At 48.3% G+C, this 21,507-nt stretch overlaps 1 protein-coding gene across 1 annotated transcript in view; it reads right to left on the reverse strand.

The window, feature by feature from the left end:
- CMPK1 (cytidine/uridine monophosphate kinase 1) overlaps window positions 1-21,507 on the reverse strand; it is a 99,779-nt gene that overhangs the window by 50,413 nt on the left and 27,859 nt on the right. The window contains exon 2 of the mRNA XM_078671508.1: window positions 10,846-10,992. Within this exon, the coding sequence (XP_078527634.1) occupies window positions 10,846-10,992 (147 nt within the window). The remainder of the gene's footprint in view (window positions 1-10,845; window positions 10,993-21,507) is intronic.

Consider the following 21,507-nt stretch of genomic DNA (forward strand, 5'->3'; position numbering starts at 1 on the left):
ACCTGGGAGAAGTGAATTTGATAGTGATACTTTCCGTTCTGGGGATCGTCGCACAGGTTAAAGTAGTAAAAATATGCTGGGAGCAGATGATGGCTGCCACCCCCCCACCGGCTTGCCCCGCTGGTCGATTAGATTGCAGGATATAATAGCCGGCGGGGATGGCGGCAAGAATGTCAGGGACAGAGTCCTCAGTCAGCCAAGTCTCTGATAAGAGGAGGATATCCACAGCTCTATCGTCTAGTAGCTGGAAGATTTCAAGCTGGTGCTTCACCATTGACCGTAGGGTGGAGTTGAATGTCAGAGTGGCACGGAGTGGTGAAGTGTAGGGTGGCATAGGAACAGGATGGAGTGGCGAGGACTAGAGTGTGGCATAGAGTACAGTGTGCACGTACAGTGCAGTGTGGCTTGGAGTGCCATAAAGTGGCACTGTGCGCCATAGAGTACAGTGTGATGTAGAGTGGAGGGTTGCGTGGCACAGAGTAGTGTAGAGTAGATTTGGAAGGTTGGTAAGTGTAGTGGCATAGTGTGTGGTGTGAAGTGGCAAAGAAAGTAGTGTGGCGTGGAGTAGAGTAGCGTGGCTTTGAGAGGTGTCGAGTAGAGTGGAGTAGAGTGGCATCGAGTAGTACTAGACACACCGAGAACGTACAACAATTGTGTATTGTACCAGTTCCACAGGGCCACACAATCTCTGCTGTACAAGATACTAGTGTCTAAACCTTACTGCACATTTCTCCCAAGCAGTAATCACGTCGTATGAACTAGTCCAGTACTGATTCCGTCCTTGCCCCTCCTCGCCACTCAGAATGAAGTAATATCTCACTTCCAAAAGTGAAACAGCCCCAGGTGGGTATACTACCCATTAAGCTACATCTCAGAGTCCTCCAGCTTCACATCGAATCTCTTCACCTCTCCTTCAAAGGGCAGACATTTAGTCCTGTTAATATTATTTTCGCCCTCGTGGTTGCAGTCATGCTCCCCTGTTGGGGCTGGAATTCCTAGAACGTTCTGTGCATGAATATGGGGTCATTTGGATTGGTCCTGGTGAAACAGAAGAAGTTCCTTGTATCTTTGAGAAATGTCCTTACAGATTACTCTCTATGTCCTGCAGATCTCTCCACAAGTCCCAGTAATAAAATAATGCTTAAGGGGTAAAGAGCATATATATTACAATTCTTCAACATTCAAGCATGCTGCAGACCAGATAAGAAACCAGATTCACTCGATTTACCATCTTAAAACGAAAAAATAACCTCCCAGCCTCTGACATACAGGTAAACATTAATTTATTCTCGTGTATAAATGCTAATTTAAAACATTATAGTAAAACGTGAACTATAAATGGAGCCATCATAACAATGTGGCTTTTCTTTTCCTTTTTTAAATATAAAGCATACATTTTTTGGGGACAAAATACTTCTCTCTTCATTGTGTCAAACAGGTTCATACCCCACCTGCAGCCCGAGCCGGCTTAACAAATCCTTTAGAGCAGTGTGCAGAAGTGCGTTTCCCATCAAATGTATGACGGAATTACGCATGCCTTGACCAAGCAATGCCTTAACCAAGCGGGTATTTGCCTTTACAAAGTGTGCCTTTACAACGAAAATATATTATGTTTACTGAAAAAAACAAAGGTAACAGGGGATTGATAATTAGGAAGCAAAATGTTTAAACATTAGAAATTCACTGAAAAAAACGAGCTTACAGGGATGTTATAGTTCGATTCCGATTTCGCACTCACTAAACCATAGAAATTCACCAGTTATAGTTTTCTCAAGTAACTATAAAGTGTGTCCTATGATAACTATAACTTGCACCCCTGCCATGCAGTTCTCATCAATAATTTAATTGCAAATGTATCAATAATGTGATTGTTTGTATATCATGCACTCCTGCTCCAATAGTTATATTTATGCTTTGTATACAATTCTTAAGTTACAAAATGAAAAATTAATAGTGGAATAGATGGAACATTATGAAACTGCAAAGGAAATAATGATTTATGGAAGAGACAGCAAGCACGCTTTTGATTCTTAGTACCTATATGGGAGTCTGGCATGCGGAGGCCATTGAGATGGCACATTTGCACCTTACCACAAAATAACGTTTGCAACCCTAAAAAATGAAGTTTTGCAGGAGAGGCGGGGAAAGTTGTTTTTCCTAAACAACAGTTGGCAAGGAGACTGGTGTGCAACATGTCAGGAGGTACTGGTCTCCCTTATAGTCAATGGAAATCTCGAGAAACGTCAGTATGCATCATCCACTTGAATGATCCACCGCACCCAGGACATTGTGCACACAACGTTCTTTCAAAGGTGTCTAAACTGCACAACACTGATAAAGAGGCGGCCTTCTATTCAGCGTCCTCTTTGATCTGCAACAATAAGGGGCTGCGGCCGATTGAGGTTAAACGTTTAAAATGAGATATGAGCAACTTTAATAAAGAAATTATACTTAGTGATAAGGGGAGTTTGGACTGAACAACAGTACCTGCTCAATACAGGTTTTAAAGATCGGCAAAAACGACTCCCATTACTATTATTCCGCTAGTATAGAAATATTTTAGATGGAAGAGAGTAAGCACACAATTCTGAAAACAAACACATTCTCACTGAAACATAAGTGACACGAGAATGACAAGCTGACTAAACTTTAAAATAATCCCAATGTGTTCATCAGCACACTCATGCATTCTAACTCGTATAAGTAAATGATTGGGCAATTCAATGCACTTGAAAAAAATAAGTCTCTCAGCAAATTCTCTTTGCTTGTGGAAGCACCAGAGAACAAAGTCCATCCGCTTTGCTCAGTGTCTTAGGTGGGTGTACGTAGGATTGCCAAGTCATTTCACTGATTCTTTATCACTGTTATTTAATCAAGTTGAATAGCAGCCCGAGTTGCGGTGCAGTGGCATAAAGTTAGAGCAGGAGTGTTTCAAGTTTTTATTAGTTTAGCACAGTTACTTAAAACTATTGCTGTACAAAGTCTACTTTAGCATGAATATAAAATTTAGTTTTTAGCACATTTATCAAATAAAAACAAGGCTAAAAATCAATTTACAAGGCTTAGTGACCAATATGCTTATTGAGGAGCAGCATTATGGTTGCCTATGTGAGCGTTTTGCTATGCTTGGCCGGATAAAATAGTTAAGACAGAGGGTACTGGGCCAAGGGACGGAAAAAGTCTGTAATGAGTCTTTGAGGGGGAGGGGGAGGAAGCATGGCAACCAAGGGAGGTAATAAAAGATTGTCCAAAAGTCTCACAAATTTTCCAAACCTAGCAAGCGCTTGAATGTCAGTAGATGTAAAGCACAGGGCCGAGGCCTCCCAGCACGTCCTGGCGCCCCATTTTAGGAACAAGGGTTTCAAAAGGGACCTCCTAGGGGCTGCTAGTGCCGGGCAGCAGCACAGGAGATGCAGCCATGATTCAGAGTGGTATTTGCACAGCCTGCATGCTCCCCCCTCGCTTGTTGGGGCCCATTTATTAAAGGCCGTCGAGCGCAGGCCTAGAAGTCGCATAAACATTATGTTCTTCCGAGCCACTTTGCTTAAGTTTTCCTGGCAGTATGCTTGTGGACGCCCAAGAAGATACGAAGAGTTCAAGGGGGGCAGAATGGTTGATGCCTTTAGAGCCTGCAGATCCATGGACTGAGAAATAAGTTTGACTTGCTTATTGATGGTGCTTTTCCAGGCCGAGTATGGAATAGTGACTGAGGGAGAGATGACTCGTCAATCTCTAACACTCTTATGGCCTTTATAATCTGGGTGTTCCAGGGATTGCCGGGGCTAGACAGGATTCCTTTTAGCTGGAATTTAAGAGTGTTATCACCTGCTTTTAGGGTCCTAATAAAGTATTTCAGGGTGTCGGCCTCGCAGTAAAGAGATTGTCTTTGTAGGCCCAGCTCCAGTCGTAGTCTTGCCCGCTGAATAAAACTTGGCAGATGGAAACGTTTTTTATAGGTGGAGATTTGGGCGAGCTCAAGACTAGAGGAGCACGCTCCAGGAAAGGCCTGGTGTCCATAAGTTAATGCAGGAAGTAGAGTGGCTTTAGCCACCTTCAGGATGGCTTCTGCAGAGGGGCTGCTCAGAGTTTGGTTCAGCCGGGTCAGGGAGTATGTAATTGCGCCTGCTCTCTTTTGCAGAGCTGCTAGGTGAGCTGTAGGCCTGGACATCTCGTTGAACCAGACTCCCAAGTAATTATATTTTACTGTTGTATTAATCCTGGCGGGTCCGATGTTCCATGCCAGCCTTTTCTTGTTCTTACATCTGCCAAATACCAGTACCTTCGTCTTTGCCTGGTTGATTTTCAGGGCATTGGCGGAGTTATATGTATGAAGCATATTTAATGCCCGTTGGAGACCCGATTTTGCTTGGTCCATTATTACAATATCATCTGCATATTGTAATATGTGAAGAGGCTTTTTGGCGGGTGCCAATTTTGGCGGGAGAAGATTACTATTCTCCAAGAATGTTCCGAGGTCGGCTGTGTAGAGATTGAACAGCAGTGTGGCGAGAACACAGCCTTGCTTTAGCCCATCTTCGACGGCAATTCTTGAAGAAAGTGTCTTTGTGCTGGTTTTAATTCGCACCCACGTGTTCTTATGCAGGGAAATTAGTGCGCCTAGTAGGTCATGCGGGATCCCCCATTTGTTCAGCTTCCTCCACAAGATGTTCCGAGACACTGTCAAAAGCCGCGCTGTAGTCTATAAAGCAGCAATAGAGTGGAAGATGTTTTTTTTGTGCAGCTTTTTGACTCAGAGCGGCTAGAGTAATGATGTTGTCTATTGTGGAGGCCGATGCCCGGAACCCAGTTTGGTAGTATGGTAGTATATTATTTTCTTCGACCCATTTTTCCAGCAACCGAAGAAGACATCGAGCGTATGCCTTTGCCTCCAGGTCTAATAGGGCAATGAGGCGGTAGTTAGCCGGTGACGCAGGGTCACCTTTCTTGAATATGGGGCATAGAGTCGAACCTAACCAAGAGTCGAACCTAACCAAGAGTCTGGGAGCTGGCCTGTCGCGAAAACGTTGTTAAATAGGGGAGTCAGAAGGTCAGCCCACTCTTCCGGGGCGCATTTAAATATCCCGGCTGGGAGACCGTTGGGCCCTGGAGCTCCGCCTTTTTTCATGGCTCGCAGATACTTGTTGACCTCGGCTGCAGTGGTCAGTTCGTGAGTTTCTATTTGAGTGGAAGCAGCACGATCTCTTAGTTCTATCTCCGCGGGGTCGCCAGAGTCACTGCGATATAGATCGGACACGTGCAGGGCCCAGGCTTCTTCACAGACTGTATTTCCTCTCGTCTTGTTGGTGGAGCGGAGTTTGTTCATATAATTCCAAAACTGGGACTGACTTTTGCTCTTGAGAAGGGCAAAGATTTTTACCCACTCAGACTGTTCTTTGAGTCTCTTGGTCTCCCATAAGGATTTCTTGTAGGTCGTCCGCAGCAGTGCCACCTTTTTGGCGGAGTGCACAGTTCCAATCAGATTGTGCAGTCGGACGGCCTTCCTGAGGGTCTTTCTTTGGAAGGCTAGCAGTGGGTCATGGGTTTGCTTCGGGTGTGGCCCGAATGTTCTATGATGGAGCGCGGGCCCTGCCAGGAGATCCTGTAGCTTAGAGATGGAGTTATCCCACCTGTGGTGTGATTCTATCAGGGCACTGTGTCTGAAGTTACGCGTTTCACCCTTGAGCCAGGTTCCCACCTTGGCGGATCCCTGTGAGTCCCATTTGATTCTCCTAACCATAGTGTACAATTCAGCTCGCGTTGAATGCCCCACCTGTGTCGTTTCGAGGGCGACTTGCACTTGCAGGTCCAGTGTGGCCACTATGGGGTTATGGTCACTCTCCAAACGGTAGGGAATTTCCATCCTGGCCAGACGATTACCCAGAAGCGGGGAAAGAAAGATGTAATCAATGGTAGAGATTCTACTAAATGTTGGCAAGAAATGAGCGTCCGGGAGCAGTTCCAGCGAGATTTGCTGAGCCGAGCGGAAGTTATGGGTTGTTAGAAAAGTGATCATCGCTTCTTGCTCTTTGTTTTTCCTAGCTAAGAGGCCGTTGGATGCGAGGTCTTTGATGTTGAAGTCTCCTAGTAGCAGTACCTCCATGGATGCAAATTCCGCTAGAAGGTCTTCCAGTTGTTTTATCATCAGATCCGTTGCAGCTGATTTTGCGGTTATTGTTGTATTATGATAAATGTTAATTAGGAGGATAGAGCATGCCCTGCCTGAAAAAGACAGACCGGTAATCAGAACCGTCTGCCCTGCCGTCAGGTTCCGAGTGATAGGTGTGGCCGTTAACTTGCACCTGTGGCTGATGAAAATGGAGAGGCCCCCTGAGGGTCTTCCGTAAGAATTGACCTTAGCGGCCGGTTGAAAAAGTTCATGATAGCCAAGGAGAGGCGATGGGGATAGAGACCAGGTCTCCTGAAAGCAGATTATGTCGCTTTTGTTCAGGAATTCAACGGCTGATTTTGAAGCTAGGGTTGACTTTAGCCCGCTCGTGTTCCAAGTTGTGATAGTTAGTTTGGAATCGGGCCAGTTGGTGTTCTTGTTAGGAGGATCGCTGTTGATGGGCAAAGTTGATTGATGACTCTGGGACTGAGTCTCCGTAGCGCATGTCGTTGACATGGGGGACAGGGCAATTAAATTTACAGCTTATCGTACGTTGGTTTTTATAGCATGCAATGTTTAGGAGATTGTCCGCTTTCGACGCTTCTAGAAGCCAGGCATGGGTTGCGCCCCGGGACCCCTTCAGTACGCTGGTAAGCTGTTTCGCAGGGGCCTTTGGGAGAAGGACGTGGGGGTATTTTTGTTGGGTGGGACCCACGTTTCAATGCCCCAGTTTTCAAATTGGTTGGCTTCCTTAAAAATTGCATTCCTAATGGATTCCTGGGACCACGTTGTAATGGTGGCCTCTAAGTCCCCTCTCCCTGGTATTGTGGGGAACTTGACTGACGTAAGGTCTGAGGAGGTGACCCCGGCCAGTGCTGGAATGCAGTTGAACAGGCGGAGGAGATTGCGTCTGTTAAGAGTATCATGTGGGCCCTTGTGCTCGTAGTGTGGATAAAATACTAGTTCTGCTCTCTTTTCCGGGCTCCTGGCTGTACCAGGTAAAGGAGCTGTCACCATCTGGAGTTGGAAGCTAACTTCAGGTGGGTAAATAGACCCCCCCGATTGGCTTGTCATACCCGAAGCCTGTGGCACTTGAGGCAAAAAGTATCTTTGCGGCTGTAGGTGGAGGTCCCAACAGGCTTTAGTTAAGTCTTCTAATTGATGGGGCGCACTGCGGTCTGTGGCAATGCCCACTATTGGGCTGTGAAGAACCGTGTTCGTGATTTCTGCCATTCCCTGGGGTTGAGGTGGACTATTCCGGTCTTCCATTATTGCTTCAGTGATCTGTGCGGGGTTATTCTGATTCCCAGCGCTGTAGTCTTTGGTACTTGTTCCTATAGATTTGTTTGGCAGTAATACATTTACTGTAGTTGAGGTGTGCACTTCTGAGGCTCTTGTGATCCCGGAGCTGCCCAGGGTTGATGACCCGTGCTGTTCGCTGGTGGCGATTGAGCCGGCGGGGGACTTACTTTTCTCGTTGTGTTTTATTTCAGGTTTTACAGGTGGGTTGAAAATGGGGAAGTAGGGGGGACCCCTTGATTTATTAACTGGTAGACTGAGTGCCGCTAACCCTTCATGCCCCGATCTTCTTTTCAATAGGCGTTGTTTTTTAGATTGTTTTTTTAGTTTTTTCTTTCCCGCCTTGACAGTGAGGTTTTCGTTGGAGGCTTAGGAACGCTGTGAGTCAGGTCCGTGTGGGTACTGTTGGGGCGGTCGGATCGCGTGGTTGATACTTGCGTCGATGTGGTTTCGGTGAGATCCAAACCCGCTGGGAGCGGGCCGGGGCTGGTCCCTAATGAAAGGCTGGCCGAACTTTTAATAGCTTGGTCAGCACAAGGGGGTGTATTTTTTCTCACAGGGCATGGGCCGGCTAGTGAGGCGGAGCGTAAAGAGTCTTCAAGGATAGGTGAAGTTTGAAACTCTTGCATGAGCGTAGGCTGAGATGTTCCTTGTCTGCTGCTGTGGCACTCTACGCTGTTCAGGATTGCGCCCATGATTTCGGGGAGGGACGAGAGTTTGTTGATTATTGGGCTGCAGGGACAAGAACTCCGATTGCCCATTGTCCCCACCAGGCCTTCGAGGGTGCGTTTCCTGGAGCCCAGATCCGACAATGTTGATGCCAAAGTTTGCATTAGATCGATCTGCAGCTCCATGTTCTGCGACTGCCATAGCGTAGCCTTGGCAATCGCGTCTTGTTTGGCATGGAGGGATGTCAGTGAGACCGAAATGGAGTTTATGGGGTCCGACAGAGTGAACACGGATGATTCCTGGTCCTCTGGAGGGTTTCTGAAGAAGTTTGAGGAGGGACTGAAGCCTGGTGAGTGGGCGAGTGATTCCTCAATTCGACTTTCTAAGGAGGCCAGGAATCGGTTGGATAGTTTGTGAGATAATGAGAGGCCTTCGTTTTTTGGGCTCTTGTCTGAAGGTAGGGAGACGTTCCGGCTAGTGGAAGGGGCCCCTGAGCATACAATTGGACTGGGTTGTAGTTGAGCCTTCGATGTTAGGTCTGCAAAATAACAATTGTCGGTATGTTTAGATGGTGACAACGGGACACTGCCATGGACTTGGGCTTCGACTTCTAGCTTAGTCACGTTGTTTAAAATCGTGATGTCTGTAGATTCTGAGCTGAGGGCTGGTAAGGATGAGTTTCCTGGTGCTGCAGAGAAGGCGGACAGTGAGAGAAGAGGGCTGTCATGAGTCGTGACAGCAACCTCCCGGGAGAGGATGAGCAGCTGATGTGTCTTGTGAAATGACTCGTGGATTGTCTCGTATGTGATGGAAGGTCCGGGTGAGGGTAGAGAGGGTTTCTCCGGGGTTGAGTTTTTAACGTAGGCAGGTCCGGGGGAGCAGAGGTTATCCATCTGGGTGTCAGCTTTTAAATCTGTATCCTGCTGAGATGATTGGATAGAGGAAAAGTGCTTTTGGACAGGGGTTTTAATAAAGAAGTCGCAAATCCGAGGTTGCAATTGCGCTTGCGATGATAGGCCGCCTGTGTTTGACGTCTCGTCTTTGGGTGGGGGCGACTCCTGCTGGACCCCTCCAGGGGAGGCGGAGCGGAGGGTAGTACCTTTCCTCCGTGGAAGTCTTCCGAGTTGCTTGCGGTCTTCCATGGTAGGCCCCGAGGTGTTGATTGGCGGTTTAACAGGGGGGGTGAAGGAGACTGCACTCCTCCTAACCTATCAGGAGAGGTAAGTGCACGGAGGTTTAGGAAGAGAGCCAGAGAATAGGAACCAGGGCAGGGCTTCTCACCTGTTAACTGGTGGCTCCCCTTGGCCCCCCTCAGGCTTGGTGACTTAGTAGTGGCTTGGCGGCGGCTAGGTGATGGTGTGGCGACTCCCCTTGACGCCGGGTCTTACCCTTCCGGTTCGTCCTGCGGGTTTGTTCAGCGGGCGTTAGGCGTTAGGCTTGAAGCTTTGCTCCCTTTGGGCTGCTGGAGAGCAGGAAACAGGTGAGCAGAATGAGTGATGGAGCGTCGGGTAGGGGTTAGCCGGTTGCGTGATGACGGGTACTAGAGGGTGGTAGAAGGGTGGTAAGAGGGTGGTAGAAGGGTGGACTGGTAAGTGGCACACCTCAGCTCACCTCACCTCACCTCTGCTGTCGAAGCCCGCATGCACCACGCACCTGCCGTGGCTCCCAGCAGTGCTCTGCTGTCTGTTCTCAATGTGCAGGGGATACCACACCTCCTCCTCCTCCGCCTTGTGCCTGCCTTACGCCTTCAATGCTCCATTCAAGTGCTCCTCACCTCAGAGTCCTTTATGATCTTCTGTGGTCTTTGAGATCCCTTGATCCGGTGAGCAGCTCTGCGCTGTGCTTACTTGCAGATCAGGCCAGGACCTGGCGCTGGACTGTGCTGAGGAAAGGAATAGTCCGTTTCTGCCTTCAGCCTGCTGCCTGCCTTTCACTCGGTGTTCGCAGCTCGCTTAGCAGGGGGAGGAGCAGGCTCCTGCCGAGCCGTTTGCTCCGGTTCCCTCGGTGGCGGCGGTACCTCAACTTAGCCGCTCTGGGTGAAGCTTTTGACCCGCCCCCGCTGTGTGGAAATTGCGGTGGGGGGGGGGGGGGTAGCGGACCGGGAGCTATGGGCTGGAAATCAGATGCAGGCGCAGAATACCGAAACAGGTAAGCCCAGACAAGCGCAGCCGGCGTCTCCCTCGCGTCCTCCTCGCACTCTCGCTGACTCAGGTTCGGCGAGGAGTGTGTGTGGGTAGAGGAGAGAATGAGAGAAATAGTACCTTGATCACATCTGAAGCAGCTGAAGGGCACAAATTGAATCAATTAGTGCTTGGGCCATGCTCCACAGAATGATTGAAAATTATCCTCCCTCCTTACCCTCTCTCTCCCCTCCCTATTTCTCTTGACTCTTCCTTCTTTCACATTTGGGGTCTTACAGGAACTCCGCACCACCAGGACCAGCCTACCCAGCGGCATGCCTAATGTAACCACAAAGGCACCAACTATACTAACCTGTATCGCCCCTTGCATTACCACTAGACTGTATTATAAAATTTCTCAATAAAAAATGTTTGAAATAAAAAAAAAAAAAGAAAAAAGAAAATTACATCTGGCTCGCACTGGCCAATTAAAGAGACTGGAAAGAATGACAGCGATGGCAATATATGGTAAGCAATGGGTGGGCTCCAAGCACTTTTTGTATACAACAGTGTCTCGCAAGCGCGGTGAATAGTTAGGGCAGACGCAACCCTAAAAAGTACTATTCAGAATACAAACAGTCGCTTCCTTACCCTCTGCAGCAAAGAGATTGTTATTTCAACTGGGACAATTTGCCCATCCTTAATGTAGGTCTTGATGAGTTCACCAAACTCGGAATCTGGCTTCTTTTGTTCGTTACGAAGCAGATCTCCTGCTGACAGGTGGGTGTAGCCATACTTCTGTTAAGAACAAAGTGAAAAACAGGTAATCAAACCAGAAAAACAACTATGGTTGAGTTTGTCTACACACCTAATCAAGCTGAATATTTTGCACACTTCAAGGTATATTTTAAAAGTGTAAAATCAGTGCTATAGTTTGGTGGAAATACACAATGTTCACTTCATGGAGAACGCACCCTCTTATACAGGAAGCAGGGTGGTTTCTTATTTGATTTGTGTTCATTATCAATATCGCATTCTAAAATGTAGACTTAAAGTGTAAACTGAAGTAAGAATCCTTAAACTGATTTGGTGCTCCAGAAAAATAGACTACAAATGAGTGATTTGAAGAACTTGTAGTAGAAAATTCACTGAGCGGACCCAGCCACTGAGACAGTTTGAACTCAAAAACAACCTTAAGCCTGCTTAAAACATGGCCTCGTGAGAAACACATTTAAGACATTCTACAGACCGATAAACGCAGACTGTGGCAGAGAACAGAGGTCAGATAAGAAACAAACTTGAAGTGGGGAGAGGTGGACGAAGCAATTCAATAACTTCTCTCGCGTTAACTTTGAGCAAAGATTCTGGGTGCACCCAGCACTCAGTAGAGGGCACAGCGTTTGAAGCGAATCCAAGAACTGCGGTCACGGTCTGCATGCCCTCAAACTTAAAAGCGTTGAGCTGAAGGCACACTTCTCACACTGAAAGCTGGCAGGCATATTCGCTGGTTTTCAAGTAGTGTGTTAAGATCTTAATGCTGTAAAAATAATTGATGGACAGAATGCAGAACAATGTCATACGTTCACTCCAGTACAGAGATCTGGGCCTAAATCCATCCTCCAGAGAGGACCTGGCTTGGCAGGTCGGGCTGGACAGTTCCCACGGAACAGGGTCAGGATTGATTAGCATATGGTTGGGTCCAAACTGAGGTGGTGCGGTGAGCAAACGAATGATGGATTAAACCCAGGTCTTTGTGACTGGGGGTTAATGTTTGCATTGTCCAGCATTCCGTCCATCAATTCTTTCTTTTGCATATGTCGCCCTAAGTGGGAAAGGTATGCCCAGACGTGGGTCCCGTGCTCACTACACCACTGGATTCAAGCTAGCCTGGTTGATGAAGGGTGATGCCCTGAAACCGGTCCCAGGATGATGGTTTCCGGTCCAGAGAGGACCTGGCTTAGCGGTTCGGGCTGGACTGTTCCCACAAGGAACAGGGTCAAGACTGATTTGCATATGGTTGGGTCCAAACTGGTGTGGTGTGGTGAGCAAAAGAATGATTGATTAAATCCAGATCTTTGTGACTGGGGGTGAATGTTTGCATTGTCCAGCATTCCGTTCATCAATTGTTTCTTTTGCAAAGATCTTATGCTGGCAAAAAAACTCATGCGAGTGACGCTTTCCCTTGTGAGCAGTGCACATTCCAGGTTAAAATCATCAAATGTGATGAGGTTTTGCTTTGGTTTGGGAGTGAATGACGTAAAACGCCAAAACAAATATACCCAACCAGGTGCACTGCTCTGTGGATGTGACATCTGTGTTAAGGGTCTAAATGTAGCAAACACTGGGGAAGTGGACTCCTACCTTTGTTTCTGCTCACAATGTACCAGAGGAAAATGTCAAGGTGGGTAGTTTGCCATGATGAGGTTAGAAAAGATTCTTATGAACACAGAAGCAGGTGAGCTTAGTCAGGAGAATCACTTTGAATTCTGGTGAAGGGGCATTCCAAATTAATAACTGGGACTTTACAACAGCAGGGAAATCCTAAGAAATTATACAGAATTCTACACAAAAGTATTAATTTATAAAAAAAAGTATTGTACTTTTTTTCATTTCCCACATACAAATTAACATACAAACGTCAGCTATTTGTCGGTACCCCTGTACAGTCATTAATACCAGGTTGAGCAGTGCAAAGACTTGTGGCAGCGGTTAGCAGTGGTTCATATGCAAGTGCAACAGGGTACAAGAGCATACAATTCCATAAGTAATAAAAAGATAGACATTGCATAACTACAAGCGTTAACACTAGCCTGCACCTCCATCGTATACAAGGAGAAACAACATGACAACAGAAGACGAAAATATAGAGGACAGGGACAGGAAACAATAGCAGCACTCATTACATAATGTTCCTATCTGTTAAAATTGACATTCCTCATTGGGTAGCAAGTGAAAGAGCGTTGGTTGAGGGAGGAGCCGGTGGCTGGGGGTGCATCGCCTTAAGCTCGGCCAACAGAGCATCCCAACTGACAGAGGTAGGGTATTTGCGCAGACCCCGTAATATCTTCGCGGTGCAAGGTTGAGCTCCCAGCTTGGCCCAGGCATTCATGAAGAGCGCGCAAGTAGACAGCACAGGGGGTAGGGTAACCTCCACCTGCAGGTGATCAAGACCTTAGCAAAAAGAGGAGCCAGGTCTATGAACAATACAGCTACTCTGTTCTTTTTGGTTCGGTGCAGCATTCCTAACAGGCACACCTATGTCTGTAACATGGAATTTCCAGTGTAGCGTGCGGGCCTGTGACTCCTAGCCAGTACTGGGAGAGCTATAGGTAAGGCCAGAACATGTGGAGGAAATCAGCGTAAGGTAGAGGGTAATGTGAGCAGGCAGCATCCGTGCGATGGAAGTGGCACTTCATTTTGCCTAGAGTGAGGTAAGCTGTCTGTAGTATTGTATTAATTCAAAGTAAGCGTTGTGGGACACCAGAGCAGGGTATGACAGGATATTCTGCCACTCTCTCTCTCTGTAAGGACGACCCAGCTCACGGCCCAAGTGATGACAATGAAGTAAGGGGCATTACAGGGTGTGTGCGCATAGTGAATTGGCAAGACATCTTATTAGATGACGGCCCATCCCCATGACATGTCAATATTGGATTGTCAGGTGCATGGCATGGTCCTGACGCACGATGCCCAGTGTCTTCCCGACACCCGAATAAGAGAATTTAACAACAGGAATTGGCCACAAGGGAGCCCAACATCTGCCATTGATAGTAGAACCTTGTCCTTATACATATCTCCCAGGCAATGGAGCCTCAGCTCATGGCAAAGGCCTACTACCACCAGGGACGTCGCCACAGTGCCCAGCAGTGTGCCAAGCAATGGTAGCGCCAGAGGATACGGCGTCACCGACCGAGTGAGGAAAAAGCTTCTTTGAAAGCAGTGGCACGGAACCTGCATGGGGGTGGGGCTGTTTCTGTAAAGAGATAGAATAGGTGTGCAGTATTTGAATGTGGGGTTGAGGGGACTATCGCAGTATCCTCCAGCTGGCAGCCCAAAACCCACGAGGCTATCCACTGTAATTAGTAGGCCAAATAGTGGTGCTCGAAATTTGGTACTTCCACTCATCCCTATTCGGTCGGGAGATAGAACAAAGACCCACCCTGCGGCGCATAGGGCGTTATATAAAAAACACCTATCAGGTGCTCAAGAGAGCGGATGAGGGCTTAGTGACAAAGGGGAAGATTGGCAAAATAGTATAGAGGGCGTGGCAGCATTACCATTTTCTTGAATGCTATTTGGTCCGCCTCTGAAAGTGGGAGGGTCCTCCAGAATGACATCTACGCTAGCAGGGAGATCACCGCTCTTGTAAGATTTCTGTCCAAAAGATCAGCCGAGGTAGGATGTATTTTTATGCCCAGATTGCGGAATGTTATGGGCTGCCATGGTAAAGGGACACTGTTTATCTGAATAACAGGGGCAAGCGTTGTAGCAGTAAATAAAAAAATAAAAAGATTTAGTCCAATTAACTCTGAGGCCCAATAACTCAGCAGTCCTGTTTAGTGTGTGAGCTGTGCATGCTGGGACACTGTCTATGAGATAGAGGAGATTATTCTCTGCAAAAAGAGAGTGAGGGAAGGCCATCACTGAGCGGTATACCCCAGAGTAGCCCCTGAGACTGAAAGACGTAGGTTAAAGGTTCTATAGCCAAAGAGAAGAGCACTGGCGACAGTGTGCATGCTTGGCTGGTGCCCCTGTGGACCGGGTCAGATACGCGGCATCTCTTTTTCATCCCGTCAGAGAGGGGCAGGTGTAGATGAGTTTAATGAAGCGGGGGAAGCAGGTCAACACTGAAAACACTGTTAAAGTCACCGCCCAGCCGCCAGGTAAGCCCGCTCCAATGCAATGCAACAGAACCCCAGTCAGGGCATCCAAGAATGCCGCTTGCTCAGACTTAGGAGCATGGATCGTTCCACATTGGATATGGAGACCCTTCAGCTGGCCCTCCACGAAGACCTAACGATCCTCCGCATCTGTAACTATGGAGTATGCAACAAAGAGGACCCAGGCCTTTAGCCACACCAAGACCACAAAAGCATATGTAGAAAGGATAGTAGAGTATACTTGGTCCCTCTCACGTTCCTGGAACCTCATGGCATCTACCTGGGTGAGGTGAGATAACTGCAGACGTTCTGAGACGCAAGTAAGAATACACTACATAATGACAGGAGGGAGCGTGCATGCCTCTATCTTTCCACTTAAGTATATTAGTGTCAGCCATCATAATAACCGTATGAGGAGTGGAACCCGGCTCAGCCAGGAGGGTGATGCTAGGTCTACCCATAAGTGCCCAATCCGGTAAGAAGCAAGCAACAACACAAAACAAACTGGAAATAACCAAAGTAAACATATGATACCATAGAGAGCAGAGGCACAATAGGTTTCCGCTCCAACATGTTAATATTGAGTGGCCACAGTAGTCAAACTGACAGAGTGGTGGGCAACAGCATGTAGAATGTATAAGTGCACTGAACTCCCAGTACCAGTTGGTTAAGTGGAAGCCAGCACTCTTTGTGACACCTGCAGAGGTGCTGGGACTATGGAGTCTGGCTTAAGTAAGTTGATGGGGAGGTTAGCGCATGGCCTTTGCCACGAGTAATATACAAATATCACACAGTAGCAGCCAGAGCCACCCCAAAAGTCTCTAGAGCCAGCTGCATGAGTACAGTCTGTAAGGGAGGGCACCAGATATCCGCCACCCCAAGAGTGGCGCCCAGGGGCAGGTGAGAATTTGGTGCAAAGGCCAGGCAGGGAGGAAACCCACAATCTCAAGGGCACCAAGCTGCAGGAGTGATCTCCATCACCACAGTCACAGACAGTGAGGGACAATGGAGGGTGCCCCCATGCCCATTGGGCCTGCCAGGCATGTACTGCACAGGTCAGAGGGCGCGTCGGCAACAGCCCACATACAATAATATAAAGTCAAAGAAGAGAGGAGTTCCTTGTTGACCACATTGATTGTGAAATATCTATGATCGTGTCATACAATAGCACACCCATCCCCTAAGCTTTTTGGGGCAGTGAGATAAAAATGCAGGCAAGGCTGCGGTCACCAAGTACAGTTCAATATACTGGCTGTTCCATGGGCCAAGGTGGTAAACAACAACACCCTCTATGCCGCCGAAGGATCCGGCCAGAGGGCCCCCAAGGCAGTAGTCCATGGTTGCACTTGGGCAGCGCTCCCAGTCCAGCGCTGCTCTGCCCAGTCCCAGGCCTCTCTAGGATCCGTGAAGAAGTGTAACGTGCAGTCTGCCAGAACCCGAAGCCGAGCTGGAAAGAGGAGGGAGTACGTATTGTTGGATTCCCGCCTTATGCGTTTAAAAGCAAGGAAAGCGATCCATTCTTGTTGGACTGCCAACGTGTAATCCAGGAAGATTATTACTCCCACACTGTCCATTACCAGGTCGTCTAGCTTCCAAGCCTCTCGCAGGATAAGGTCACGATCTTTGCAGAAGTCAGAACACAAACACCGGGGAGGGGCCTCTGCACCGGCACCCGGTGTGTTTCTTTAATCAAGAAGACGGGCAAGAGAGTGGAAGAGGTGATGAAGCTGCTGAACCATGTCTCCAGGTAGAACACAGCATCTTGGCCTTCAGCATTCTCAGGCAGGCCCACTACTCGAACATTATTTCGGAGGGACCGGCTGTCAGCACCCTCCGATTTCTCCTCCAATATACAGACCTAGTCACCCAGTGTGCACAGCTGATACTGCGCATCTTGGATCTGCTGTTGGAGAGTCACCAGAAATTGTTCCACAATGTGAACTCTGTCTGTGAGCTCACGATAGTTGTCACACAGTAGAGCGAGGTCAGTCGCCATGGCGTCAATTTTGTTTTCAGTGACACTATGGCTACCAAGACGGTCTAGTTTGTCCTCTACAGAAATGGGCCCAGCACAGCGTACCAATTGTTCCATTTCACTTGGAGCAAGCGAAGGCAGCGCAGAGGGACGAGACAGTGTAGACCGAGCTCTAGATCGAAGACGCACCATGGCCGCTGGAGGACCATTATTACCGTCCACATGGGAAGAAGCACGGCAACAGGAAAGGGCCGTCTTGCGAATGCCAAGTGGTGATGCAGTACCATGCAGCCCAGAAGATAGGTTAGGGCGTAAGTAAACTGCCGACCGATGGCAGTCGCCAATGCAGGAGCTCCAGGTCGACCAGTACTCTCCAGGGAGTGGGAGGGGTAGGGCAGGGTCGCATTCCCCAGCGAGATTACCTGCAGCAGGACAGCCACTTGTCAGCAAGGAGCTCTGAGGCAGGTGCGGACAGTATGGTGGGGCTCAAAGGTACATCAAGATTGCGTCATGGTGTAAGGAAACGAGCCGCCGGGAACCGCAGACGACGCAAGAAAGGCCAGTCATTGAAGGAGGGTGGGGGGAGGTCAGGATTCGCACAGTAGAGGTCTCTAAATAGGTGAGCCCCCACTGGAGGGGACCGGACCTCTCTAAGCCAGGTCCGTCAGGGCATTGACCTAGACCAACCATCACACCTCCTTGCTGAGCAGCTGCAAGTCGGGCTGAGCAAGGCCACGGGCTTCGTCTATCGCCGCGGCCACCCAGGACTTTGCTTCTGCTCCCCCATCATCCCAAGAATGGCTGCTGGGGTGAAGGGACAAAGGCAGCCAGCATCAGGAGAATTCTGCCGGATAAGGTGATTATAGCGCAGAGCTCCATTAGAGATCGTCCGCCATCTTTGCTTCACAAGCCACGCCCCCATTATAGTTGAACGCAATATACTTGAACATTCTACAATTAGCAAAAGATAGCTGACTTTCACCCTTGTTTAGGCAAGAATTTGAAGCTTACATTTATAAACGAGGTAGGTGGTTCTAAATGACATCAACTAGTTAAAGAGAGCAAGGTTGAAAGTATCTATGATCTTACATGAAATACTGGAGTCAAAACTCCCTTAGGTAACAACCATTGTGTATACCCTCTATAGGCACCCCTTACTCTTTACCTACTACAACCCTCTCAAAAAATAGTTGTTTAAAAAAACTGGCATCCAGCTTCCTTCATAACTTGGCTTTTCCACACCCTGTCCAAATAGTTGTACTATTATTTAAGAACAATGTAATACCTGGGCCCTACAACAGTCCTCTCTCTGGGCCGTCCATCCCCCTTTCCAGCCCCTGTGTTACACTCACTGCTCTTAAATTGAACAGTAGCTTTGAGTGAGTCGTTGCAGATGGAGACCAATTACTCGTTAGTACAATGAAAATGGGGATTGGCAACACGAAAGTGCCACCTCCATTCCCTTGCCCATCACGAGTCGGCGGAGACCCGGAGGCAGTACACATCCGGCGAGAAAGCAGATCATCCACTATTCCACTGCTTTGCTCTGGCCCCTGGAGGTCCAGATGCAGCGGTAAAAGCCCAGGGCAGCTACCACTCTCTTAAGATTATATGTCAGCAGTGAAAGGAACAAGTTACTTACCCTTGGAGACATTTTGTTTTTACTGCCTGGTGCGGAAGTGAACGTAACAGATGTTCATAACCAAATTTAGAATCTGGTGCTTATGCTACGCCAAAGGTTCATGTAAAGTTGGAAACGCACAGTAAGGAAGCAGTCTTTATCTTCTAGACACAACTCGATTAAACAAGGCGAGATGACAACAACTTGACCAGTTCACGCTCAATTGGAACTAGAGTACTGAAACCTGGTGGTACACCCCAAACGCAGATTTTTGCCACTTTTATGTAGCATTGCCACATTCAAATAGGGTCCTTTTTCAATGCTGCAAGAAAGCACAAGTAATTTGTACTTTGCTTTTTATTTTACAGATCTTGCAATCCAACAATAACGAAGGAGACACTAAAAACCAACACTAACACCTGGCAAACTTCACTCTAAGTAATTAATGATTTAAAAAGAATAATCTATACTATAAACTGTCGACAAGTGCACAAACTCCCCTTGGTATTTAAACCACGATACCCACATGCATTCAGTGGCTCACAAAACCTGTACTTTCAAGTGGTTCTAATCTGAAGCTGTAAAAACGTAAGAGATTCCAGGAAAGTCCCCAGAAGGATATCCTATTGTTAAGGAGCTATTAACGTCCCGGAGCAGCACTGCAGGTGCACCTGTGCAGTTAGCTTAGTTGAACAAACAACAGGCAGCACACAGAAGCAATACAAGCAGGTGAAAGTGCGAGGCCAAAGTGCACCCACAGCTAAATCAATAATCTCCACGCCAGTGCCAGCCACTGCACAGTACCCACATAACCTCCCCAAATGTAACAGCTTTGTTTGCTACAGAAAATATCATTCATCCTCTGTCTGGGATGCTTTTTTCCTCTTTTGAGAACTTCAAAACGGAGTAATTTAACTGTGTCACCGTAAATGTGCACGTTGCAGGTACGGCAATGCAGATTTCCAGAGTTCAGTACTGGATAATGAATGGACACTTCTCCGGCAGGGGCAACCGCCTGCTCACGCATGTCAGGTCTGGGAGGGCCAGCTGGCCAACGACAGTCAGAATTAGGGTTAGGAGAGGCGGAGGGTCTAGGCCTGGAACCTCAAGGACACAATCAGCAAGGAAGAGTCAAATGGTCATTCAAGAAACAAATGTCTGAGGACATGTGATGGAAAAAGATCACTTCACCCCAAGGCTGCAAACATGCTTGCACCTGTGTGGCTCAGGGTCAAACGCCCAGGATTCAGTTAAATAGGACTTGAAGGCTGGGAGATTGACTCCGGAGGATGCCTCTTCTACTGTACCGAGCAAGCTGCCGGCAAGTGGGGTCTGACCCTTCCCCTGCTTCACTAGGTCACCTTGGGTTACCGGCCCCCAGAGACACCATTCTTTAAACCAAATGACTCTTCCGCAGTCCCCCGAACAATGAAAGCCTCCAGAATGAAGCTCATACTCTCGACCGGCACACCTAGCAATGTAACATGTGCCCGTTTGATCAGCACAGGCTTCCTGCCCTCTTTTACTGCAAATGCGCCCAGCCAACAAGCTCCTGGAGCCAGCTCTGGCAGGCGGTCACAATGCACCTATGCGCGATCTGCTCAAATAAAAACGAAATAAGATGGCACAGACTCGTCAGGATTTCCATAAAAGAGCATTTCTGTATATCCTTTTTGCTGGGATAATGGTAAAAAAAAAAAAACACAACTAGTACTCACTTACTCCCAGGGGCCCAAGTTCAAAGGACTACTGATCCATAGCTCAGCAGCCAATATAAGGGCAGCAGGCGCATACGTCACATTAAGGCATTTAAAGCAGCATCAAACGTCTGCACTTAAAACAAGCATTTACAATGCAATGGTCTCGGCATCATTAAAGGTAGAGCTATTGGCATTGCTCATGACATTTCTTTTTTTTTCTTTAAATCATAAATAAATGGCATTGTCATTTACATTGTCAATACACACCACTCTGCACTCAACTGCACTCACCTGCACTGCACTGCACTCACCTGCACTGCACTCACCTGCACTGCACTCACCTGCACTGCACTCACCTGCACTGCACTGCACTCACCTGCACTGCACTGCACTCACCTGCACTGCACTGCACTCACCTGCACTGCACTCACCTGCACTCACCTGCACAGCACTCACCTGCCCTGCACTGCACTCACCTGCACTGCACTGCACTCAACTGCACTCACCTGCACTGCACTCACCTGTACTGCACTCACCTGCACTCACCTGCACTGCACTGCACTGCACTCACCTGCACTCACCTGCACTGCACTCACCTGCACTGCACTGCACTCACCTGCACTGCACTCACCTGCACTGCACTGCACTCACCTGCACTGCACTGCACTCACCTGCACTGCACTGCACTCACCTGCACTGCACTCACCTGCACTGCACTGCACTGCACTGCACTCACCTGCACTGCACTGCACTCACCTGCACTGCACTGCACTCACCTGCACTGCACTCACCTGCACTGCACTACACTCACCTGCACTCACCTGCACTGCACTCACCTGCACTGCACTGCACTCACCTGCACTGCACTCACCTGCAAGGCACTCACCTGCACTGCACTCACCTGCACGCCACTGCACTGCACTCACCTGCACTGCACTCACCTGCATGCCACTGCACTCACCTGCATGCCACTGCACTCACCTGCACTGCACTCACCTGCACTCCACTCACCTGCACTCCACTCACCTGCACTGCACTGCACTCACCTGCACTGCACTCATCTGCACTCACCTGCACTGCACTCATCTGCACTCACCTGCACTGCACTGCACTCACCTGCACTGCACTCACCTGCAC

This window comes from Lissotriton helveticus, chromosome 1_2 (genome assembly GCF_964261635.1).
Source record: "Lissotriton helveticus chromosome 1_2, aLisHel1.1, whole genome shotgun sequence".
In the NCBI taxonomy this organism is placed as follows: Eukaryota; Metazoa; Chordata; class Amphibia; order Caudata; family Salamandridae; genus Lissotriton; species Lissotriton helveticus.